Here is a 23879-nt window from a genome sequence, read left to right on the forward strand (position 1 = left end):
GCAGCACTTGTTATAGACTCAGAGTCATAAGGCATGGAAACAGGCCCTTCGGCCCAACTTGCCCATGCCCCATCTACACTAGTCCTACCTGCCTGTGTTTGGCCCATATCCCTCTAATCATGTAACTGTCCAAATGTTTCTTAAACATTGCGATAGTACCTACCTCAACTATCTCCTCCAGCAGCTCGTTCCATACACCTACCACCCTTTATGTGAAAAAGTTACTCCTCAGGTTCCTATTAAATGTTTAAAATGTTCTAAAAAAAGGTTTGCACCACCTGAGGAAGCAAATATTCAGCTTAACTCATGTTGTGTGATCAAAAGCATTCAAATAATGGCCTAAATCAATCCCAAACAGATCTCCAGAGCGCTGACTATATTTTTAAGATGATCACTAGCAGTAGGAACTCCACTTTTTTAGAAAAGTTTTGCCATTACAAAGCCTAGTGAAAAACAACAAAAACCGCTGCAAACATTCAAGGCAGGATTCACTTGTGGAAAGAGCAACAAGTTAACATTTCAGGTCAACAACACTTTGTCAGGGTTTCCAAATCTATTTTCATACACACTCCTCCGAGAGGAGATCTCAATCCTGAAAAGTTAACTCTCTCTCTTTCCGCAGATGCTGCTGGACTTATTGAATATTCCGAACATTGTTTTTATTTCAGATTTCGAGCATCTGCAGTTTTACAACTTACAACGTTATCAGGCAACTGAACCATCCAACCATAACTAAAGAGCAGTCCTGAACTACTATCTACCTCGTTGGTGGAGCCTCCGACCATCTTTGATCAGGCTTTATTGGCGTTACCTCGCGCTAAACATTATTCCCTTACCATGTATCTGTACACTGTGGACAGCTCGATTGTAATCACGTATTGTCTTTCCGCTGGCTGGTTAGCACGTAACAAAAGCTTTTCACTGTACCTCGGTACACGCGACAATAAACTAAACTGATTTTCCATTGTATGTCATATATATGCATGACAAATAACCATAAATCAAGAAAATTAAAACCTGATACAAGAAATACCCACTAATGCACTATTTGCTCCAATGCCCCATTTTTCCAATGAACAAGAGTCAACAATTAATTAAGCAAAATTGCAACTCTTCAAAAAAAATGTCACGCTGTAGAAATGCACTTTGATATAATATCAGCAACTCCAAGTTTCCAACAAGGCCCCCAATCCAATCCAAGTCTTTGCCACTTGGTACAGGTCCACCCTCGATTTACCAGCACCCATGGTCTCAGAGCATTGCCATATCATGGCAACGGAGGTCATGGCCCACGAGATGTGTCCAACAATACCAAAAACAGTTTGCCTAGGCCGCCGGGGAGCCGAGATTCCGCCCCGCAAAGTCAGCCTCAGAAGTCATAAGATAATAAGTGATAGGAGCAGAATTAGGCCCTTCGGCCCATCAAGTCTACTCCATTCAATCATGGCTGATCCATCTCTCCCTCCTAACCCCATTCATATCATATCATATCATATATCTACAGCCGGAAACAGGCCTTTTCGGCCCTCCAAGTCCGTGCCGCCCAGTGATCCCCGTACATTAACACTATCCTACACCCACTAGGGACAATTTTTACATTTACCCAGCCAATTAACCTACATACCTGTACGTCTTTGGAGTGTGGGAGGAAACCGAAGATCTCGGAGAAAACCCACGCAGGTCACGGGGAGAACGTACAAACTCCTTACAGTACAGCACCCGTAGTCAGGATCGAACCTGTGTCTCCGGCGCTGCATTCGCTGTAAAGCAGCAACTCTACCGCTGCGCTACCGTGCCGCCCTACATCTCCTGCTTTGTCCCCATAACCTCTGACATACGTATTGATCAAGAATCCATCGACCTCTGCCTTAAATATATCCACTGACTTTGCCTCCACAGCCTTCTGTGGCAAAGAATTCCACAGATTCACCACCCTCTGACTAAAGACAGTTCTCCTCATCTGCTTCCTAAAAACATAGAAAATAGATGGGTCCCTGGATTTCATTAGCCCCAAGAGCTGGATCTTACTCTCTCTTGAATACATCCAGTGAATTGGCCTCCACTGCCTTCTGTGCAGCAAATTCCACAGATTCACAACTCTCTGGATGAAAAAGTTTTTCCTCATCTCAGTTCTAATTGGCCTACCCCTTATTCTTAAACTGTGACCTCTGGTTCTGGACTCCCCCAACATGGGGAACATTTTTCCTGAATCTAGCCTGTCCAATCCCTTAAGAATTTTGTTTCTATATGATCCCCTCTCATCCTTCTATATTCCAGTGAATATCAGCCCAGTTGACCCATTCTTTCATCGTATGTCAGTCCCGGCATCCCGGGAATTAACCTGGTGAACCTACGCTGCACTCCCTCAATAACAAGAAAGTCCTTCCTCAAATTAGGAGACCAAAACTGCACACAATTCTCCAGCTGTGGTCTCACCAGGGCCCTGTACAACTGCAGTAGGACCTCCTTGCTCCTAACTCAAATCCTCTCGCAATGAAGGCCAACATGCCATTGGCTTTCTTCACTGCCTGCTGTACCTGCATGCTTACTTTCAGTGACTGATGCACTAGGACACCCAGGTCTTGTTGCACCTCCCCTTTTCCTAATCTGACACCATTCAGATAATAATCTGCTTTCTTGTTCTTGCCACCAAAGTGGATAACCTCACATTTATCCACATTATACTGCATCTGTCATGCATCTGCCCACTCACCCAACCTACCCATGTCACCCAGCTGCCTCATGGCATCCTCCTCGCAGCTCACACTGCCACCCAGCTTTGTGGTCATCCGCAAACGAGGAGATGTCACATTTAATTCCCTTGTCTTAATCGTTAATATATATTGTAAATATTGTAAAGTCGGCTATGGGAACAGATCTGCCGGCTCAGGCCGGGCCAGAGTTCCAGAGCCCCGGCCACAGATTCCCAGCCCGATCGGCGGGTTGAAGTCCCGATGAGGTAGAGATCGGCCGCCTCACCCGGCCGAGGAGCCACGTTGTCGGGGGGGGGGGGGGGGGGGGCTTCCAGAGGGGAGTTGAAGTCATTTTGAAGTGCGCTTTTGTAATTTTGTCCGGATTAAAGGAGTTGCCGGAAAATTGGTGTTGGACCTGCATCAGGAAGAACGCTAAAGGTAAACAGCTGACAGAGGAATATAATACAGGCGTAGGAAGAGTATCACAGAAATATAACACACAACCCTCGGACAGTCGGCAGCGGAGACTGCGGAAGGTTCAACAGCCCCGACCGCGGGTGAACAAAGAGGAAGATGTTGGAACTTTATTACCTTCCATCACAGTGAGGAATCTGCTGCGGTGGATGTTTACGTTTAATTTCACATTATGTGGCTGTGGGTCTTGTTGCTTTTCACTTAGTGTGGCTGTATGGTAACTCAAATTCCACTCTACCTTAATTGGTATATGTGACAATAAATTGAATCTTGAACCATAAGATTTAGGGAATATCTAGGAAATAACTGATGTAATATAAGCATGCATTTATACTTCATAAGAAACCAGGTAAATAATAGATAGCCACCTCCACAACTCCTCATCTTATGATAAGTTTTAAACTACTGATTCCATGCTTGCAACACCCGCTCCCACTAGAAGCTCAAATAGTCAAAACTAAAACACTCATGCAGTCTAAAGATAGTATAAGAAAATAACTGCAGATGCTGGTACAAATCGAAGGTATTTATTCACAAAATGCTGGAGTAACTCAGCAGGTCAGGCAGCATCTCGGGAGAGAAGGAATGGGCGACGTTTCACAAAATGCTGGAGTATTTTGCCCATTCCTTCTCTCCCGAGATGCTGCCTGACCTGCTGAGTTACTCCAGCATTTTGTGAATAAATGCAGCCTAAAGATGTTCATTGATCATCCCCCACACCATCCCAATCCTGCCGAATATCACTAGGAATAAAAACCATACTGCCGTGAAGCATTTAAAAATCAAAGTTTTAAACGTCCCTATTTAGCTAACAGCATACACCAAAATCTATTGGCTCTTGCTTCTCAAGTAATATTCTACTTAAAATAGTGGTGTTTTTAAAGCGTTCGACATCCAGAACAAATTTCCCGACCGGAAACGTCACCCATTCCTTCTCTCCAGAGATCCTGCCTGTCCCGCTGAGTTACTGCAGCATTTTGCGTCGATCTTTAACATGTGGTCTGTAATGCCTTTTGGTTACCAATTTGCCAAAAGCATTAGATTTCATTTTAATCTCTTCAACTTAAAAGCAGGGCTGTGGTCGAAGTCGGAGCAATTTAGTTGCTGCTGGAGTCAGAGTCGGTAAAAAAGTCCCAATAGACAATAGACAATAGGTGCAGGAGGAGGCCATTCGGCCCTTCGAGCCAGCACCGCCATTCAATGTGATCATGGCTGATCATTCACAATCAGTACCCCGTTCCTGCCTTTCCCCCCATACCCCTGACTCCACTATCTTTAAGAGCTCTATCTAGCTCTCTCTTGAAAGCATCCAGAGAATTGGCCTCCACTGCCTTCTGAGGCAGAGAATTCCACAGATTTACAACTCTCTGACTGAAAAAGTTCTTCCTCATCTCTGTTCTAAATGGCCTACCCCTTATTCTTGAACTGTGGCCCCTGGTTCTGGACTCCCCCAACATTGGGAACATGTTTCCTGCCTCTAACGTGTCCAATCCCTTAATAATCTTATATGTCCCGACTCCAACTGCAACATAAATTTCAGAGACTAGGTAAATCGGAAAAAAAATCCCACTTTTTAAACATTCCGCACACTTTCTTTAAATAAATTTTGGAGTAATGCTTTGAAATTTTTAATTTAATTCAATGGAATTTTAATTTTGTAATAGTCCTATATGTAATTTTTTTTTTCTTTTAGCATAATGAATGATGTTTTCTTTCCAAGAATAAACTATTTTTAAAAAGCCACAATAGCACAGCTACAACCATTAAGACTCAAAACTTTAAGGACATGGATTTAAAAGCTAGCCTGATGATTCACGTCGTTCTTATGAAATGCCATCTTGTGTAATGTCATCATAGCAGATTTAGAATTATTATACCTAGGGGCCATGGTCGGACACACAAGAAATCACGGAGTCCGTGTCGGGTGTTTTGGGTATCCACTCCACAGCCCTGCTTAAAAGTGTTCCAATAATTTTCCTTTTAAACTAGTAAATCTTTAAACTATCCTACAAATCATCAGTCTGAAGAAGGGTCTCGACCCGAAACGTCACCCATTCCTTCTCTCCTGAGATGCTGCCTGACCTGCTGAGTTACTCCAGTATTTTAGATTTTTAGATTTAGAGATACAGCACGGAAACAGGCCCTTCGGCCCACCGGGTCCGCGCCGCCCAGCGATCCCCGCACACTAACACTATCCTACACACACTAGGGACAATTTTTTACATCTGCCCAGCCAATTAACCTACAAACCTGTACGTCTTTGGAGTGTGGCAGATGATACTAAGTTGGGGGGTAGTGTGAATTGTGAGGAAGATGCAATAACGCTGCAGGGTGACTTGGACAGGTTGTGTGAGTGGGCGGATACATGGCAGATGCAGTTTAATGTAGGTAAGTGTGAGGTTATTCACTTTGGAAGTAAGAATAGAAAGGCAGATTATTATCTGAATGGTGTCAAGTTAGGAGGAGGGGGAGTTCAACGAGATCTGGGTGTCCTAGTGCATCAGTCAATGAAAGGAAGCATGCAGGTTCAGCAGGCAGTGAAGAAAGCCAATGGAATGTTGGCCTTCGTAACAAGAGGAGTTGAGTATAGGAGCAAAGAGGTCCTTCTACAGTTGTACCGGGCCCCGGTGAGACCGCACCTGGAGTACTGTGTGCAGTTTTGGTCTCCAAATTTGAGGAAGGATATTCTTGCTATGGAGGGCGTGCAGCGTAGGTTCACTAGGTTAATTCCCGGAATGGCGGGACTGTCGTATGTTGAAAGGCTGGAGCGATTGGGCTTGTATACACTGGAATTTAGAAGGATGAGGGGGGATCTTATTGAAACATATAAGATAATTAGGGGATTGGACACATTAGAGGCAGATAACATGTTCCCAATGTTGGGGGAGTCCAGAACAAGGGGCCACAGTTTGAGAATAAGGGGTAGGCCATTTAGAACGGAGATGAGGAAGAACTTTTTCAGTCAGAGGGTGGTGAAGGTGTGGAATTCTCTGCCTCAGAAGGCAGTGGAGGCCAGTTCGTTGGATGCTTTCAAGAGAGAGCTGGATAGAGCTCTTAAGGATAGCGGAGTGAGGGGGTATGGGGAGAAGGCAGGAACGGGGTACTGATTGAGAGTGATCAGCCATGATCGCATTGAATGGCGGTGCTGGCTCGAAGGGCTGAATGGCCTACTCCTGCACCTATTGTCTATTGTCTATTGTCTATTGTCTATTGTCTAAAACCTACGCAGGTCACGGGGAGAACGTACAAACTCCATACAGACGGCGCCCGTAGTCAGGATCGAACCGGAGTCTCCGGCGCTGCATTCGCTGTAAGGCAGCAACTCTACCGCTGCGCCACCGTGCCGAAAAACTTCACACCACATGCAAATCGATGCCAAAAACAACTTCTACTCTTGATTGATGCCACCGCTGAAAATATGGTTTCATAATTATAATGTTGTCAGGAAATGGAGCAATCCTTTCCTTGCATCTTACACAAAAACAGAAGGCCAATAATGAGAAGGTACTCGTTCCTGAAACTTAAATTTGAGAGTCACTGGATAGTTCCTCTTCCGTTTTCTAATCGTGCTACAAAATACAGTAAACACAGAAGAAAATGGATATGAAACTCAATAATACTCATCTGCCCCGATATTCAAAATAAACTCTCAAGTACTCGGCCAAAAATCACAAGATCATCAGGTCGTAAGTATTAGGAGCAAAATTAGGCCATTCGATCCATCAAGTCTACTCCACCATTCAATCATGGCTGATCCATCTCTATCTCCACACCACATTCTCCTGCCTTCTCCCCATAACCTCCAACACTTGTACTATTCAAGAATCTATCTCTGCCTTAAAAATGTCCACTGACTTGGCCTCTACAGCCTTCTGTGGCAAATTCCACAGATTCACCACCACCTGACTGAAGAAATTTCTCCTCATCTCCTTCCTAAAAGAACGTCCTTTAATTCTGAGGCTATGAACTCTAGTCCTAGACTCTCCCACTAGTGGAAACATCCTCTCCACATCCACTCTATCCAAGCCTTTCACTATTCTATACATTTCAATGAGGTCCCCCCTCATTCTTCTAAACTCCAGTGAGCACAGGCCCAGTGCCGACAAATGCTCATCACAGGTTAACCCACTCATTCCTGGGATCATTCTTGTAAACCTCCTCTGGACCCTCTCCAGAGCCAGCACATCCATCCTCAGATATGGTGCCCAAAATTGCTCACAATATTTCAAATGCGGCCTGACCAGCACCTTATAGAGCCTCAGCATTACATCCCTGTTTTTGTATACAACCCCTCTTGAAATAAATGCCAGCATTGAGTTTGCTTTCTTTACTACTTTCTGCAACATAATCAAAACTTCTTTCACATGTTCAACTGTTTGCCTTTGCACCCTAAAGCTTGCACCCAAGAGCTGACCCAAAGTCCATGTTCACTCGCACTTCAATCTAGCCTTCCCAAAGTAGAATTTACTTCAAAATTAATTTTCAGCAGAATTATTCAACACACCTGCATTAAAACCATATACAACGCCATTCATTTCAAATTGTATCTGTACAACATGCAATTATCTATAAACGTACAAGGCAGCATGGTGGCGCAGCGGTAGAGTTGCTGCCTTACAGCACTTACAACGCCAGAGACCCAGGTTCGATCCCGACTACGGGTGGTGCCTCTAGTTTGTACGTTCTCCCCGTGACCTGCGTGGGATTTCTCCAAGATCTTCGGTTTCCTCCCACACTCCAAAGACGTGCAGGTTTGAAAGTTAAATGGCTTGGTATAAATGTAAATTGTTCCTAGTGTGTGTAGGTTAGTGTTAGTGTGCAGGGATCGCTGGTCGGCACGGACTCAGTGGGCTGAAGGGCCTGTTTCCGCGCTGTATCTCCAAACTAAACTAAAACTACAGCTCTTGCACTTCCACCACCAGTACTGTGGCCTGTCTTAGTGCCAACACTTCCAAACAGCAACTACATTTCCCCTAACTCATCAATTCCGATTGATGAAATCGATCCAATACTTTTCCTGTTATAGAATGACAGAAATTATTTGAAAAAACATTTAACACCAGAGATAAATTCACAATTACACTGCACTATCAATCCACATACAACAGTATATTGGGCGGCACACGGTGGCAGAGTTGCTGCCTTACAGCACCAGAGACCCGGGTGTGATCCCGACTGCAGATGCTGTCTGTATGGAGTATGTACGCTCTTCCTGTGAACTGCATGGGTTCTCTCTCTGGGATGTCCGGTTTCCTCCCACACTCCAAAAATGCAGAGGTTTGTAGGTTAACCGGCTTCGGTAAAATTGCAAATTGTCCCTAGTGTGTGCAGGGTAGTGTTAGTGTGCGGGGATCGCCGGTCGGCACGGACTCGGTGGGTCGAAGGGCCTGTTTCCGCGCTGTGTCTCTAAACTAAACGTAGCACATTCATACGTAAACTCTGACCCACTTCCAATAGATCCATGCTCAATGTCCCCGAGTGTTCTCTCTTGTATCTCTTTATGATTTCATCCCTCTGTAACATCAACAGTCCTTCACTAAAAATACCCAATTACAACCGGTATTTATTTCTGAACAGAGTGCAAAACATCTTCCACCCAATTTAGATTTCCACTGAAGGATTATCCACAAACAAAATAAAGTCGTGCAGCCTTCAAGTTTGTGAGGTTTCCTTCATTATCAATACAATTCAGTTTAGTTTACTGTCATGTGTTCCGAGGTACAGTGAAAAGCCTTTTGTTGCGTGTTCTCCCGTAAGCAGAAAGACAACACATGATTACAAAGCCCTGACATCAGTCTGAAGCAGAGTCTCGACCCAAAACATCACCCATTGCTTCTCTCCTGAGATGCTGCCTGTCCCGCTGAGTTACTCCAGCACTTTGTGTCTACCACACGATTACAATCGATCCATTTACAGTGTATAGATACACGATAAGGGAATAACGTTTAGTGCAAGGTAAAACCAACAAGGCCCAATCAAGATAGACACAAAATGGTGGAGTAACTCAGCGGGACAGGCAGCATCTCTGGAGAGAAGGAATGGGTGATGTTTCAGGTCAAGACCCTTCAAAGTCCGATCTAAGATAGTCCGAGGGTCATCAAAGAGGTAGATAGTAATCCAGTGCTAGCCACTGATGCAAAGGCAAGGTTCTACAGAGCATGTGCACAAATATGCAATGAGAATATTGTTCTGTCATACTATTTGACGTTCTGAGAATGTCCCCATTGAACTCCATCATTAAATAAACAACAGACATTGAGAGACTTAAATGTGCAAATTCTGCCCCACCAATACAACGGCATGTGCTAACTATTATAAGCTCATAAGTCACAGGAGCAGAATTAGGCCATTCAGCCCATCGAGTCTATTCCGTCAGTCAATCATGGCTGATCTATCTTTCCTTCTCAACACCATTCTTGTCTTCTCACCATAACCCTGACACACGTCCTAATCAATAATCTGTCAATCTCTGCCTGAAAAATACACAATGACTTGGCCTCCACAGCCTTCTGTAGCAACGAATTCCACAGATTCACCACCCTCTGACTAAAGAAATTCCGGGTTCGATCCCGACTACAGGTGCTGTCTGTACACAGTCTGTACGTTCTCCCCGTGATCGCGTGGGTTTTCTCCGGGTGCTCTGGTTTCCTCCCACACTCCTCCCACACACGTGCAGATTTGTAGGTTAATTGGCTTTGGTAAATTGTCCCTAGTGTGTGCAGGATAGAAATAGTGTACAGGGATCACTGGTCGGCGTGGACTCAGTGGTTGAAGATGGCCGGGCAAGGAGATGGACGACAGATCGAGGGGACGATGGGCCTTTACGTCCAGCGGCCGCTGGGACTGTGAAATGGCACCAAGACCTGGCGACCCTTGCACGTGGACCCAGAGGGGTTTGGTAGCATAATGTGCCAACTGGGGATTGTACCCATGTATGGCAATAATCTCACTGATCTGTATGCAAAAACAAAAGAATCTCACTGTACACGTGATAATAGAGAAACCACTGAACCACTTTAGAAAATAAATAGATTAAAAAATCAAAGGAAACATGGCAGCATCATGGCCAATTTGTACTACGCAAGACTGAATACAATAGACAGCAATGTTTTCAAGAGACCTCTTAAAGTAGTTTATTCCTTTTACTGAAGAAGGGTCTCGACCCGAAACGTCACCCATTCCTTCTCTCCAGAGATGCTGTCTGCCCGCTGAATCACTCCAGCTTTTTGTGTCTATCTTCGGTTTAAACCAGCATCTGCAGTTCATTCCCACACATTATTCTTTTTTCAATTTGCCTTTAAGAATATCCTGCAGTCCTTCCGGCTAATGAACTACATGTAACTTGGTGTAACGCCTTCCAGTTTACCGTAATGATCCTCTCTCCTTATAAGTAGCTGTTCTCAAAGCTTTAAAACACCCTTCTATTTAGATAGTACCTTCAATGATCTCAGGATGTTTTGAAATGATTTAGAACTTTGGGGACGGCACGATGGCGCAGCGGTAGAGTTGCTGCCTTACAGCGCTTAAGAGACCCGGGTTCAATCCTGACTACGGGTGCTGTCTGTACGGAGTTTGAATGTTCTCCCCGTGACTGCATGGGTTTTCTCCGGGTTCCACGCACACTCCAAAGTCGTACAGGTTTGCAGGTTAGGTTAATTGGCTTGGTATAATTGTAAATTGTCCCTAGTGTGTGTGTGTAGGATGGCGTTAGTGCGCGGGGATCGCTGGTCGACTTTAAACAACCAATGCCCAGAAATACTTTTCAATATCCCACCTGCTTCTCATTATGTCAACCATTGGTTGTCAACAAAAAAAAACGAAACTGTTCGGAGGTCTTCACCATTCTTCGTTCCACAATGAATCAGCCAGCTATTTGTACTGAAGCAGAACACAGAGAAATGAGCCTTGAAATTGTACGAGCAGATAGGAACACAAATGTTAATTTGATATTCCTTTCTCCCCTTTTTTTTTTAATGAATGTGCTGTTAGCTAATCTCTCAAAACTGCAGAGAATATTCAAACAAGTTAAATATTTATTCTCGAGGACCAAACGGTGGGGATACAGGCGGGTGATGAAGGGGTTCGGTACATTTGCCTTTCTTGGGAAGGGTATTAACGAGTACAAATATTAGAACCACATGGTACAGCTGTACAAGTCGTTAGTGAGACCACACTCGGGAGTACAGTCTGCAATTTTGGATGCCCAGGTATAGGAAAGACGTCATTATATTCCAGCTCACCCCCTCCATGACATACTGATCAACCTGAAGAGCACCTTCAGCAACAGACTGGTTCCGCCCCAAGATGCAGGACAGATCAATCCTTCTTCCCTGTGGCTATCAAACTATACAACACCTCGCCCTTCTGTAGTGGGATAGACTGAGACAGATGCCCTCCAACCCCTCTCCCCCGCCCAATATTTTCACATTGCCAATCCTCCTTTTGCAAGAGAAATTGTCGAGGATGTTACCGGGACTTGCGGGCTCAAGTTACAGGGAGTAAACCAAGAAGATTAGTTTATTTTATTGTCACGTGTACTGAGGTAGAGTGAAAGTGTAAGAAAATAACTGCAGATGCTGGTACAAATCGAAGGTATTTATTCACAAAATACTGGAGTAACTCAGCAGGTCAGGCAGCATCTCAGGAGAGATGGAATGGGCGACGTTTCGCGTCGAGACCCTTCTTCAGACTGAAGATGGGTCTCGACCCAAAACGTCGCCCATTCCTTCTCTCCTGAGATGCTGCCTGACCTGCTGAGTTACTCCAGCATTTTGTGAATAAATACCTTCGAGGTAGAGTGAAAAGCTTTTGTTGCGTACTGACCAGTCAGCAGAAAGACAATACATGATTACAATCGAGCCGTCCACAGTGTACAGATACATGATAAGGGAATAATATTTAGTGCAAGGTAAAGCCAGTAAAGTCCAATCAAGGATAGTCCGAGGGTCACCAATGAGGTAGATAGTAGTTCAGCACTGCTCTCTGGTTGTGGTAGGATGATTCAGTTGCCTGATAACAGTTGGGAAGAAACTCTCCCTGAATCTGCAGGTGTGCGTTTTCACACTTCTATACCTTTTTGCCCGATGGGAGAGGGGAGAAGAGGGAGTGGCCGGGGTGCGACTCATCATTGATTATACTGCTGGCCTTGCCGAGGCAGCGTGAGGTATAAATGGAGTTAATGGAAGGCAGGTTGGTTTGTGCGATTATGTGATGGAAAACTACAGTAAGCCTAATGCCAAAGTAGTATCTAAACTACCTATACACACTTATGCTATAGGGCAAAAACTCCATATTCAGTAATGAGCTATCTACATGTTAACAAACACACATGCCAAATGTTTAGCCAAAAAAATCCAATCCCAATGCCGCATGAGAATCTAAGATGCCTTTACACAGTTGAACTGTGGAACAACACAAACTAGGTGTGGAGATGCCAATATAAGATGCAAAGTTCTCCCGCGAGGTTTACAAGATGCTGAAGCTCTTCCGGCAGAAGGAAAAGAAGGCCGAGCTGGAGAAAAAGAGGGCAGCCCCCCGGAGACGGGTGGTGGCCGAGGAGGAGGAGGAGGTGGCCGAGGAGAAGGAGAACGCCACCCTGGCCACGCGCGATGTGGTCCCATCTCAGTTCAAAGACTTTAGGTAGACGTTCATGTTTCATTCATGGGGAGAAGGCTGGAGAATGGGAGTAGGAGGGAGAGATAGATCAGCCACGATTGAATGGTGGAGTAGACCCGATGGGCCGAATGGCCTAATACTGCTCCTATTCCTTATGACCTTATTTGAGCAGAATTAGGCCATTTGGCCCATCGAGTCCACTCCACCATTCAATCATGGATGACTTATCTTTCCCTCTCAGCCCCATTCTCCTGCCTTCTCCCCATAACCCCTGGCACCTGAACCAATCAAGAATCTATTTATCTCTGCCTTAAAAATATCCATTGACGAAGGGTCTCGACCCGAAACGTCACCCATTCCTTCTCTCCCGAGATGCTGCCTGACCTGCTGAGTTACTCCAGCATTTTGTGAATAAATCCATTGACTTGGCCTCCACAGCCTCCTGTGGCAAAGAATTCCACAGATTCATGGCGGCCGCCATTGATGGAGCGGGAGCACGTGGCCGCTGGCTGGGTGAGGTCACGTGGGGCGCGGGGCGGTGACGTCACCCTTTGTCCCGTATTTGGGAGTGAGGAAGTTGGCAACCCTACAGTGAATGGCAGCGAACTGTGTAAAAACAAGCAATCGTTTCCTATTCCGAAAGTAAATGCAACTTTCACTCTGTCATTATATTGATAATGAAACTGAAACTTAGGCAGTACAGTTAGGATTCAATTCCCACAAGAGCTGACTAATGGGTAGCCCAGTGGCACAGATGGTAATGCTGTTGTCTCACGGCACCAGAGACCCTAGATCAACACCGAGCTCGGGTGTTGACCATGTGGAGTTTGCACGCTCTCTTATGCCTTCCTTCGTAAACCTTCTCTAAACTTCTTCCACACCAAAAAAACACCCTTTCTTAAACAGGGAGATGAATACTGTTGACAGTGCTCCAGAAATGGTCCTATTTAACCTGTCTACTTTTGAATTAAATTCCCCTAGCAATAAATGATAACATTGTTAGCTTTCTCAATTACATGCTATAGCTGCTACCTTTTCGTGATTCATGCACCAGAGGACACCTAGTTCCTCAGCAATCTCTATTTAGATCTAGTTTAGTGTAGAGATACAGCACGGAAACAGGCCCTTCTGCCCACCGAGACCACACCGACCGGCGATCCCCCCCACTTTAACACTATATCCCTACACCCACTAGGGACAATTTTACATTTCTACCAACCCCAGTGACCTAGAAACCTGTACGTCTTTGGAATGTGGGAGGAAACCGAAGATCTCGGACAAAACCCACGCAGGTCACGAGGGGTGAGAACGTACAAACTCTGTACAAATAGCACCCGTAATCAGGATTGAACCCGGGTCTCTGGCGCTGTAAGGCTATAGCTCTACTGTTACGCCACCGTGCCGCCTAGATAATGTTTATTTTTAATTTTCCATACTAAATGGACAATTTGACATTTCCCCCACATTATACACTATTTGTCACATCTTTTTCCATTTTTAAGCAGCACACTTGCTTGTTCACCTCACTCTACACCATCGTCTAGTTCTCTTGTTTCCCTTTCCCGTGACTTTCAGTCTGAAGAAGGATCTCCACCCGAAACCTCACCCATTCCTTCTCTCCAGAGATGCTGCCTGTCCCGCTGAGCTACTCCAGCTTTTTGTGTCTATCTTCTGTTTAAACTAGCATCTATCTGCAGCTTCTCCCTACACATGCCATCATGTGTAGCATCTATGTCCACTTTGTAACACACTTTTCTACCAACCTTTGGGACCTCTGCAACTTTTACATCCATATCTTCGGTGCCTTCACCCAAGTCATCATGCAAGTGGTGAACACTTGAGATCCTGACAATGATCCCTGAGGAAGGACTTGCTACATTTTACAAATAAAACATTTAAGCCATTTCCTTGCTTAATATTTGGCCAAATAATTTTTAATCTGCATCAACGTTACCTCCTACATCATAAGCTTATATATTTAAGTACCAAGAGGGCAGAGGTTTCAGGTGAAGGGGGAAAGATTTTAGAAACATAGAAACATAGAAAATAGGTGCAGGAGGCAGCCATTCAGCCCTTCGAGCCAGCTCCGCCATTCATTGTGGTCATGGCTGATCGTCCCCAATCAATACCCCGTGCCTGCCTTCTCCCCATAGATTCCACTAGCCCCTAGAACTCTAGGAATCTGAATGATAGCTTTTTCACACAAAGGCTGGTGGGTGCATGGAACAAGTTGCCAGTTGAGGCAGGTATTATTGCAATGCGTAAGAAGCAATTAGACAGGTACATGGATAGGACAGGTTTAGAGGGATGTGGGCCAAACGCAGGCAAGTGGGACTAGTGCAGGTGGGACATGTTGGTCGGTGTGGGCACATTGGGCTGAAGGGCCTGTTTCCACACTGTATGGTTGTTATGTTCAACAACTTTTAATGCAACACCTTAAATTTTTCCTGAAACACCTTCCTGCCCTGACCGGCTCATCTATATCCACGGCATTTATTCACAAAATGCTGGAGTAACTCAGCAGGTCAGGCAGCATCTCAGGAGAGAAGGAATGGGCGACGTTTCGGTTATCCACGGCATGTTACTTTTTCCAAAGATCTCCAATGAATTGCTTAAACACAATTTCCTTTTTACTAAACCTTGTTGACTTTGCCCAATTACTTCAACCTCTTCCAAATACCCTGCTATAACATGTTTAATAACAGCACCTACATTTTCCAAGCCAACAACCATTTCTTTTAAGACACAAAATGCTGGAATAACTCAGCGGGTCAGGCAGCATCTCTGGAGAGAAGGAATGGGTGATGTCACCCATTCCTTCTCTCCAGAGATGCTGCCTGACCCGCTGAGTTACTCCAGCATTTTGTGTCTACCTTCGATTTAAACCAGCATCTGAAGTTTTCTTTCCCAAGCATTTTTTCTTTAATGTTCTTCCTTTCTGCATCGCACCCTTTATTGAGTAAAGGAGGTATGTTTGCTCACTTAAAATCTAGTTGAATCTAACAAATTTATTTTAGGTTAGAAATACAGCGCGGAAACAGGACCTACGGTCCACGCTGACTGCTGATCACTCCTACACTAGTACAATGTCCGACACACTAGGGGGCAATTGACTGAAGCCAATTAACCCACAAACCCACATGCCTTTTGGATGTGGGAAGGAACAGAAGCACCCAGAGAAAACCCACGCGGTCACAGGGAGCTTGCAAACTCCACGCAGACAGCGCCCGTAGAAAGTTATCCCACTTTCACATCCACTCCCTACGCGTTAAGTAGGGCCAATTAACCTACAAACCTCACATCTTTTGGGAGGAAGCCGGAGCACCAAGAGTGAACCTGGAGTGTCACAGGGAGAATGTGCAAACTCCCCATTGACAACAGCCGTAGTCAGGATCAAACCTGGGTCTCAGCCGCTGTGAGCCAGCAACTTTGCCGCTGTGGAATTTTAGAAGATTAAAACTGACCCATCAACAAACACATGGACTGCTCTTTAGAACTCGGGTCGATCGACATCTGCAAAGAGAAATAGAGTCAACATTTCAGCTCAGCAACTCTTCTCCAGATTTGCTGCCTGACCAACTGAGTTACTCCAGCACTTTGTGTCTATCTTTGGTCTAAACCAGCATCGGCAGTTCCTTGTTGTTACTTCATCACAACTGGACGTTTGGACAACACGTCTCAAGATCACGGACGATGTGATTGCAACCTCAGCTTCAGAATAGTTTATTGTCATGTGCGTCAGAGTGCAATTAAATTCCTTGTTCACATGAAGCGCAGAGTACACGGCCTACATGATAACAAATAGATACAGCAACAAGTACAAGGAATGCCAAGCTGAATGCTGAAAGGATTGGAGAACCATCTGCAGTAGTACAAAAAATACTCGTGGTTGATAACAGAATAATCAACTTGGTGGAGGTGAGAGAGCGGATCGCACTGTTGGAAAGGAGGTATAAAAGAGGTAGTTGCTTCAGGGGTCTCATAGCAGTGGAAAACAAGCTGTTCTTCTGGCTTTCGAGCCCCTGCATCTTCTCCCAGGTGGTAGGAGAGAGGAAAGGGATTGGCCAGGGTGGCAGGTTTGCTTGACGATAACTCCAACCTTCCGGATGCAAGGCACCGTGAAGATGGAATGGATGCAAGGAAGTGCCGAGCCTGTGATGGACTGGGCAGTGTTCGCCACTGTCTGTCAAGAACAGAGCAGTTGCCATACAAGGTCAAGACATATCCTGCGAAACTACTTTCTGCAACACATCTGTAGAAGTTGAATTCTATCTTATAGCTTACTATTGCAAATGGAGTTAGTTATTGTCCTGCAGCATAAGTGTGTACAAATAGCTTAGATACTACTTTGGCTTTGGGCTTGGTTTTCTTGGCTGGAGGCTTATCCTGCTGTTATAGCACAAGGACCGTGTGTTTTAGTAGTAATTTGCAGAATTCATTGCCACAGATGGCTGTGGAGGCCAAGTCAATGGATAATCTTAAGGCGGAGATTGACCGATTCTTGATTAGTACGGGTGTCAGGGGTTGTGGGGAGAAGGCAGGAGAATGAGGTTGAGGGGGAAAGATAGATCAGCCATTATTGAATGGCAGGGTAGACTTGATGGGCCAAAAGCCCAATTCTGCTCCTAGAACTTATAGAGACGTATAAAATTATAAAAGATCTAGACAAGCTAGATGCAGGAAAAATGTTCCCAATGTTGGGGGAGTCTAGAACCAGGGGCCACAGTCTATGAAAAAAGGGGAGGCCATTTAAAACTGAGGTGAGAAGAAACCTTTTCACCCAGAGAGTTGTGAATTTGTGGAATTCTCTGCCACAGAGGGCAGTGGAGGCCAATTCACTGGATGAATTTAAAAAAGAGTTAGATAGAGCTCTAGGAGCTAGTGGAATCAAAGGATATGGGGAGAAGGCAGGCACGGGTTACTGATTGTGGATGATCAGCCATGATTACAATGAATGGCGGTGCTGGCTCGAAGGGCCGAATGGCCTCCTCCTGCACCTATTTTCTATGTTTTTATGTTTAGAACTTATGGTGCCCAAGAGAATCGTCATGAACATGCCAAGTCTCAGATCAAGGATCAAGAAAGTAAATACACTGAGGTGGTGATCAAGAAAGCACATCAGGGTGAAGGGATCAGGTCAGGTTGCTGGTGATATGGATGCCTTTATGAAGTACTAAAACTTTTGAACTTGTCCAAATCTGACGAAGAGCTCTTGATCCAAAATATTGTCCGTTTCTCTGCGGACACTGCCTCGCCTGCCAGATTCTTGCAATGTCTTGGATCTCCATTGTCGATAGTCCATTGCATCAACTATCTCGGTGGCTACTTCCGTTGACAACACTGGATGGAATCCTTCAGGAGCCAGCCACTTGTCAACTCAAAGAGCCAAACTATTTGGTTTGGTGCCACTTCCCCGATGGTTATAATTCCCATCCCCCACCCTTCTCCCCACTTACCAATTTCTAGCTATTCCTGGATGTTGTTTGTTTACAGTCTAGTGAACACTAAATACATTTTGTATTTGATTTTGCCCCCTTGATTAGACAATTTGAAGCCAGTGTGGGAAACTATGCATCGATATTTACTGGAAGTCAAAACCCCAATAAGCACAGAGCAAGGGCCACCCAATTCGATTGTTGAAATTAGGTGCAGAAACATGGAACTATAGACAATAGACAATAGGTGCAGGAGTAGGCCATTCGGCCTTTTGAGCTAGCACCACCATTCAATGTGATCATGGCTGATCATTCTCAATCAGTACCCCGAACCTGCCTTCTCCCCATACCCCCTGACTCCTCTATCCTTAAGAGCTCTATCTAGCTCTCTCTTAAATGCATTCAGAGAACTGGCCTCCACTGCCTTCTGAGGCAGAGAATTCCACAGGTTTACAACTCTAACTGAAAAAGTTTTTCCTCATCTCAGTTCTAAATGGCCTACCCCTTATTCTTAAACTGTGGCCCCTTGTTCTGGACTCCCCCAACAATGGGAACATGTTTTCTGCCTCTAACATGTCCAACCCCTTAATAATCTTATACGTTTCGATAAGATCCCCTCTCATCCTTCTAAATTCCAGTGTATACAAGCCAGTCTTTCAACATATGACAGTCCCGCCATTCTGGGAATTAACCTAGTAAACCTACGCTGCACGCCCTCAATAGCAAGAATATCCTTCCTCAAATTTGGAGACCAAAACTGCACACAGTACCCCAGGTGCGGTCTCACTAGGACACCTTTCTCAATAACTACAGATACTGTTTAGTTTAGAGATACAGGGTGGAAAAAGGCCCTTTGGTCCACCGAGTCCGTGCCAACCAGCGATCACCCCGTACACTAACACTATCCGACACACACTAGGGACGATTTACAATCTTTACCAAAGCTAATTAACCCACAAACCTGTACGTCTTTGGGGTATGGGAGGAAACGGAGCACCCGGAGAATATCCACGCAAGTCACGGGGAGAACGTTCAAACTCCGTACAAGACGGCAACCGTAGTCAGGATCAAATCCAGATCTCTGGTGCTGCAAGGCAGCAACTGTGCCGCTGAGCCACTGTGCCTCCCTAGTTTACAAAAAAGAGACAAAGTGCTGGAGCAACTCAGCGGGTCAGGCATCATCCCTGAAGAACATGGGTAGGTGATGTCTGAAGAAGGGTTTTGACCCAAAACGTCACCCATTCTTTCTCTCCAGAGATGCTGCCTGTCCCGCTGAGTTACTCCAACATTTTGTGTTTACGTTTGGTGTAAACCAGAACCTGCAGTTCTTTCGTACACATGGATAGGTGACGTTTCGGGACGGGACACTTCCTTTACAGACTTTGGGAAGTTATTTTGTCGTTGTCCTCACACGTCCAGATCCTCTGCCATCCAAAGAGCTAAAGGACAGCGGGCAGATGGATCACTGCACTTCCCTCCACTGTGAACCCCACCTCAACGTGGAAGTCTATCGCTCTTCCTTCATCACAGTCTTGTTAACATGATGGAACTTCTTACCCAACAGCAGTGCAAATGGAATGAAGGTACAAAGGCCACAATGGTTCCAGTCATCAGCTCACCACACCTTTCTCAAAAACCAATAAAGTATTGGCATTAAATACTGATCCTATCAAGGATATCCATCTAACATAAATAACCTTAAGCCGAGGGAAAACATTTTGCCAGTAGCATCACATATCGTTGCACTGGTTGCACATTCTTATTGACTGGTGATAAGAATGTAATGCTATTTTTTACCTGGTATCATAAAAGCTTAAAAGGGGAATAAAACTACACCCGTTACTCCTGAAAACACTTCAATCCTACCTCAAAAGCAAACTTGGAGACACATGGAACTGTAGATACTGGTTTACAAAGAATACACAAAGTGCTGGAGTAAGTCTCCACAGACAGACATACTGGTTTGTAGATTAATTGGTTTGGTAAAATTGTAAATTGTCCTTGTTGTGCGTTGGATAGCGTTAGTGTGCAGGGATCGCTGGTCGGTGCAGACTCGGTGGGTCGAAGGGCCTGTTTCCACACTGTTTCTCTAAACTAAACTGAAACTAAACGCAGCAGAGACACACAAAATGCTGGGGTAACTCAGCGGGACAGGCAGCATCTCTGGAGAGAAGGAATGGGTGATGTTTCGGGTCGAGACACTTTTTCAGACTAGTCAGGGGAAAGGGAAACAAGAGATAAAGACAGTGATGTAGCAATATATAGAACAAATGAATGAAAGATATGTAAAAACAAGTGACGATGATAAAGGAAACAGGTCTTTGTTAGCCGTTTGTTTGGTGAGCGGGAACCTGGTGTGACAGGTGGGGGAGGGAAAGAGAAAGAGGGAGTGCTGGGGTCACTTGAAGTTAGAGAAATCACTATTCACACCGCTGGGGTGTAAGCTGCCCAAGCAAAATATGGGGTGCTGTTCCTCCAATTTGCACTGGGCCTCACTCTGACAATGGAGGAGGCCTAGGACAGAAAGGTCTGTGTGGGAATGGGAAGGGGAATTAAAGCGTGTAGGAAAGAACTGCAGATACTGATTTAAATCAAAGATAGACACAGAATGATGGAGTCTTCTTCAGACTTTAGAAGGGTCTCAACCCAAAACGTCACCCATTCCTTCTCTCCAGAGATGCTGCCTGTCCCGCTAAGTTGCCCCAGCATTTTGTGTCTACCACATGATTACAATCGATCCATTTATGGTGTATAGATACATGATAAGGGAATAAAATTTAGTGCAAGGTAAAGCCAGCAAAGTCCAATCAAGAAAGACACAAAATGCTGGAGTAACTCAGCGGGACAGGCAGCAGCTCTGGAGAGAAGAAATGTGTGACGTTTCAGGTCGATACCCTTCAAAGTCCGATCAAGGATACTCTATGGGGGAATTAAAAATGTTTGGCAACCAGGAGATCAAACTCAGCAGGTCAGGCAGCATTGTTGGAGCACTCAAGATAGGCGATGTTGTGGTTCAGGACCCTTCTTCAGTGCTGAAGCATCGCCGATTCATGTCTTCCCGAGATGCTGCCTGACCTGCTGAGGTACTCCAGCACTGCTGTGCATTAACCAGCGTCTGCGGTCTTGTTTCTCCAAGAGCTCTGTGTTTTGTCAAAAGCAAACCTATTACACACATCCAATTCTTACAGTGCCATGGAAGGTATTTATTCACAAAATGCTGGAGTAACTCAGCAGGTCAGGAAGAGGTCTCGACCCGAAACGTCACCCATTCCTTCTCTCCCGAGATGCTGCCTGACCTGCTGAGTTACTCCAGCATTTTGTGAATAAATACCTTCGATTTGTACCAACATCTGCAGTATCTTCTTATCTTACAGTGCCATGGTTCCTTCCAAAACCAAATGGATGCAGAATTGTGGAGAATTTTATACTTCGATTTAATTTCCAATTTAAAATGTGTCAAATTAAATTTTACTGAAAGCATGTACAGATGGCATAGGAATCTATTATTACCTTGGACGGATTAAAACAACTCTCAAAACATTAAAAACACTAAAATATAAATATGACTGGGCAGTGACAAGAACCACAGCACATTTCCACTGAAGTTTGAAGAGGTGCGGCTAATTAAGAGTTGTATATTTTTGAAATGGAAGAACGTTCAAGATTTCGGGAGCAAAATAAGTGAAGTTGCAAGAGTCTTTGTCCAATTTCATTCTCTGTAAAAAGGTAAAATGGCCGAAACTAAATTCAAACTCAGTACTTTATCTGCGAACACACACAGGAAAATTCCTAAACTGTGGTTCGGTTTAAGAAAGATCACAAAGTGACCAAATCATCGTCACTGATTTAACCTAGTGTTCATACCCTGCTACCAATCATCAGTAGATTGTTACCCAAATAATATGCAGAATTTAAAATCATTTAACGCAGTACAAATTACATATGATAAACTTAAGCCTGATGATGTTTGTGTATCTGAAGTTTAAAGTGGTTTTATCACACTAATGCCATTAAGCAATAAACAGGGGAACTAGTTAATAAGTCCATTACTCATTCTCATTTGACATAAATGAAACCAAGAGAAGTTAACCTTAATCTCTTGAAATAGATTAATAGCTTCTGTGGAATCACCAACACACAACATTACAGTGATTTCATTATTACTGATTTAAAGTTGTAATCCCTCCAATAATACTATCTGGGACCACTCCCTCGTTACCTGGCAGACATGAGAGCAATTAAACCCCAAACGTGTAGACCAAGGAAAGGAACCTTTCCACCCAAAAAAAACTAGACTAGGAAATGATTATCAGGGTAGAAGAAATGGGGAATCTGAACTGTTTATTGCTTGGATGTTGGTCAACCTTGCTCCTGGAGATATGATGTGGGGGAGGGAGAGAGAGAGAGCATGAGTGTAGAATGCATCCATGTAACAGGGGCCCCTGTTCCTCTGGCTGCCAGTGCCTGAGAAGCAGAGTGGCCAACCCGCCAGTGTACAGTGAAGAAGAGCCCATACAACACACAGCCCAGCCATACAGGGTCAGGGGCAAATACAGCAAAGTTTGACGGCGAGCCTCACCTTCCCTGCTCAACCGCATGACCTCCCGGTTTTTCCCGCACTCCTTAAAAGTTTCTTCCAATTCGGAGCCTGTGTAACAATTGGACAACATCAGTCAGTCACATAGTTACTACACTTGCCCTGCCTGGCTGCCTGTGCCAAGTAGGTGCATAAACATTCCCAGCCCCGCTCGGCACACGCAGCCAAAAGTCTTTCTCCGGGTTAAGCGGCGCTTTGGGCTCACCGTCGGCCCCTTGATGTTTGGCGGCATCGATCCAGTGGGTCCAAGGCTGTCCCAGCAGCGCCTCGGGACTGGGTAGTCTCCGCTCCACAGTCGCCATTGCTGATCCTTCTTGCTGCCCGGCCGCTCTTCGGGCCGCGCTGACGTCAGCCTCGGCCGTTTCCGCCATCTTTTCGCTACATTGTGCGAGCAGAGAGGAGAGAGGAGAGCAGAGGAGAGGAGTTCCCTTCCCGTCCCTGCCCGTCCCTTCCCTTCCCTTCCCCTTCCCTTCCCGCCCCGTCCCGTCAAAGCGAGCGGCTGCTACACACTGTGGAGAGCCGGGCTACACTGTAGCGACTCAGGGCAACACTGTAGCGACTCAGGGCAACACTGTAGCGACTCCGGGCAACACTGTAGCGACTCCGCGTCTCCTCCCCGCCGCAACAATGTATCGTCTTTGCACAAACTCGCAACACACAAACTCGCAACAGATACATAGTGAGCGCCGGGGAACTGCAGCTGTACTCGGTCACCGGCGGAAAAGGGACAACATAGACTGGGACAGTGTTGGAGTAACGCAGGCGGCATCTCACGTTTGAAGTGCCCGAAAAAGCATCTCCTAATCTAAAGCCAAAGATAGACTTTGTTATACTTGTTGTTAATATTCATGCATTTTAAAATATATATGTTATGTTCTATACTTTGGCAATATAATGATGTATCTTATCATGCCAATAAAGTATTTTAAATTGAATTGAAAAATTGATAGACACACACACACACACACACACACAAAAAAAAGTTGGAGTAACTCAGTGGGGCAAGGCAGCATCTCTGGAGAGAAGTTTTGGGCCGAGACCCTTCTTCAGACTGAAAGTCGCGGG

General features: G+C 45.1%; 1 protein-coding gene across 1 annotated transcript in view; it reads right to left on the reverse strand.

Moving 5' to 3' along the window:
• The window catches only part of atxn7 (ataxin 7), a 74643-nt gene extending 51458 nt beyond the window's left edge, over positions 1 to 23185 (reverse strand). The window contains exons 1-2 of the mRNA XM_078413889.1: positions 23020 to 23185; positions 22797 to 22865 (exon numbers count right to left, since the gene is read on the reverse strand). Coding sequence (XP_078270015.1) covers positions 22797 to 22865; positions 23020 to 23185 — 235 coding nt within the window. The remainder of the gene's footprint in view (positions 1 to 22796; positions 22866 to 23019) is intronic.
• Positions 23186 to 23879: the final 694 nt, after the last annotated feature.

Source organism: Rhinoraja longicauda, chromosome 17 (assembly GCF_053455715.1).
Source record: "Rhinoraja longicauda isolate Sanriku21f chromosome 17, sRhiLon1.1, whole genome shotgun sequence".
Classification (NCBI taxonomy): Eukaryota; Metazoa; Chordata; class Chondrichthyes; order Rajiformes; family Arhynchobatidae; genus Rhinoraja; species Rhinoraja longicauda.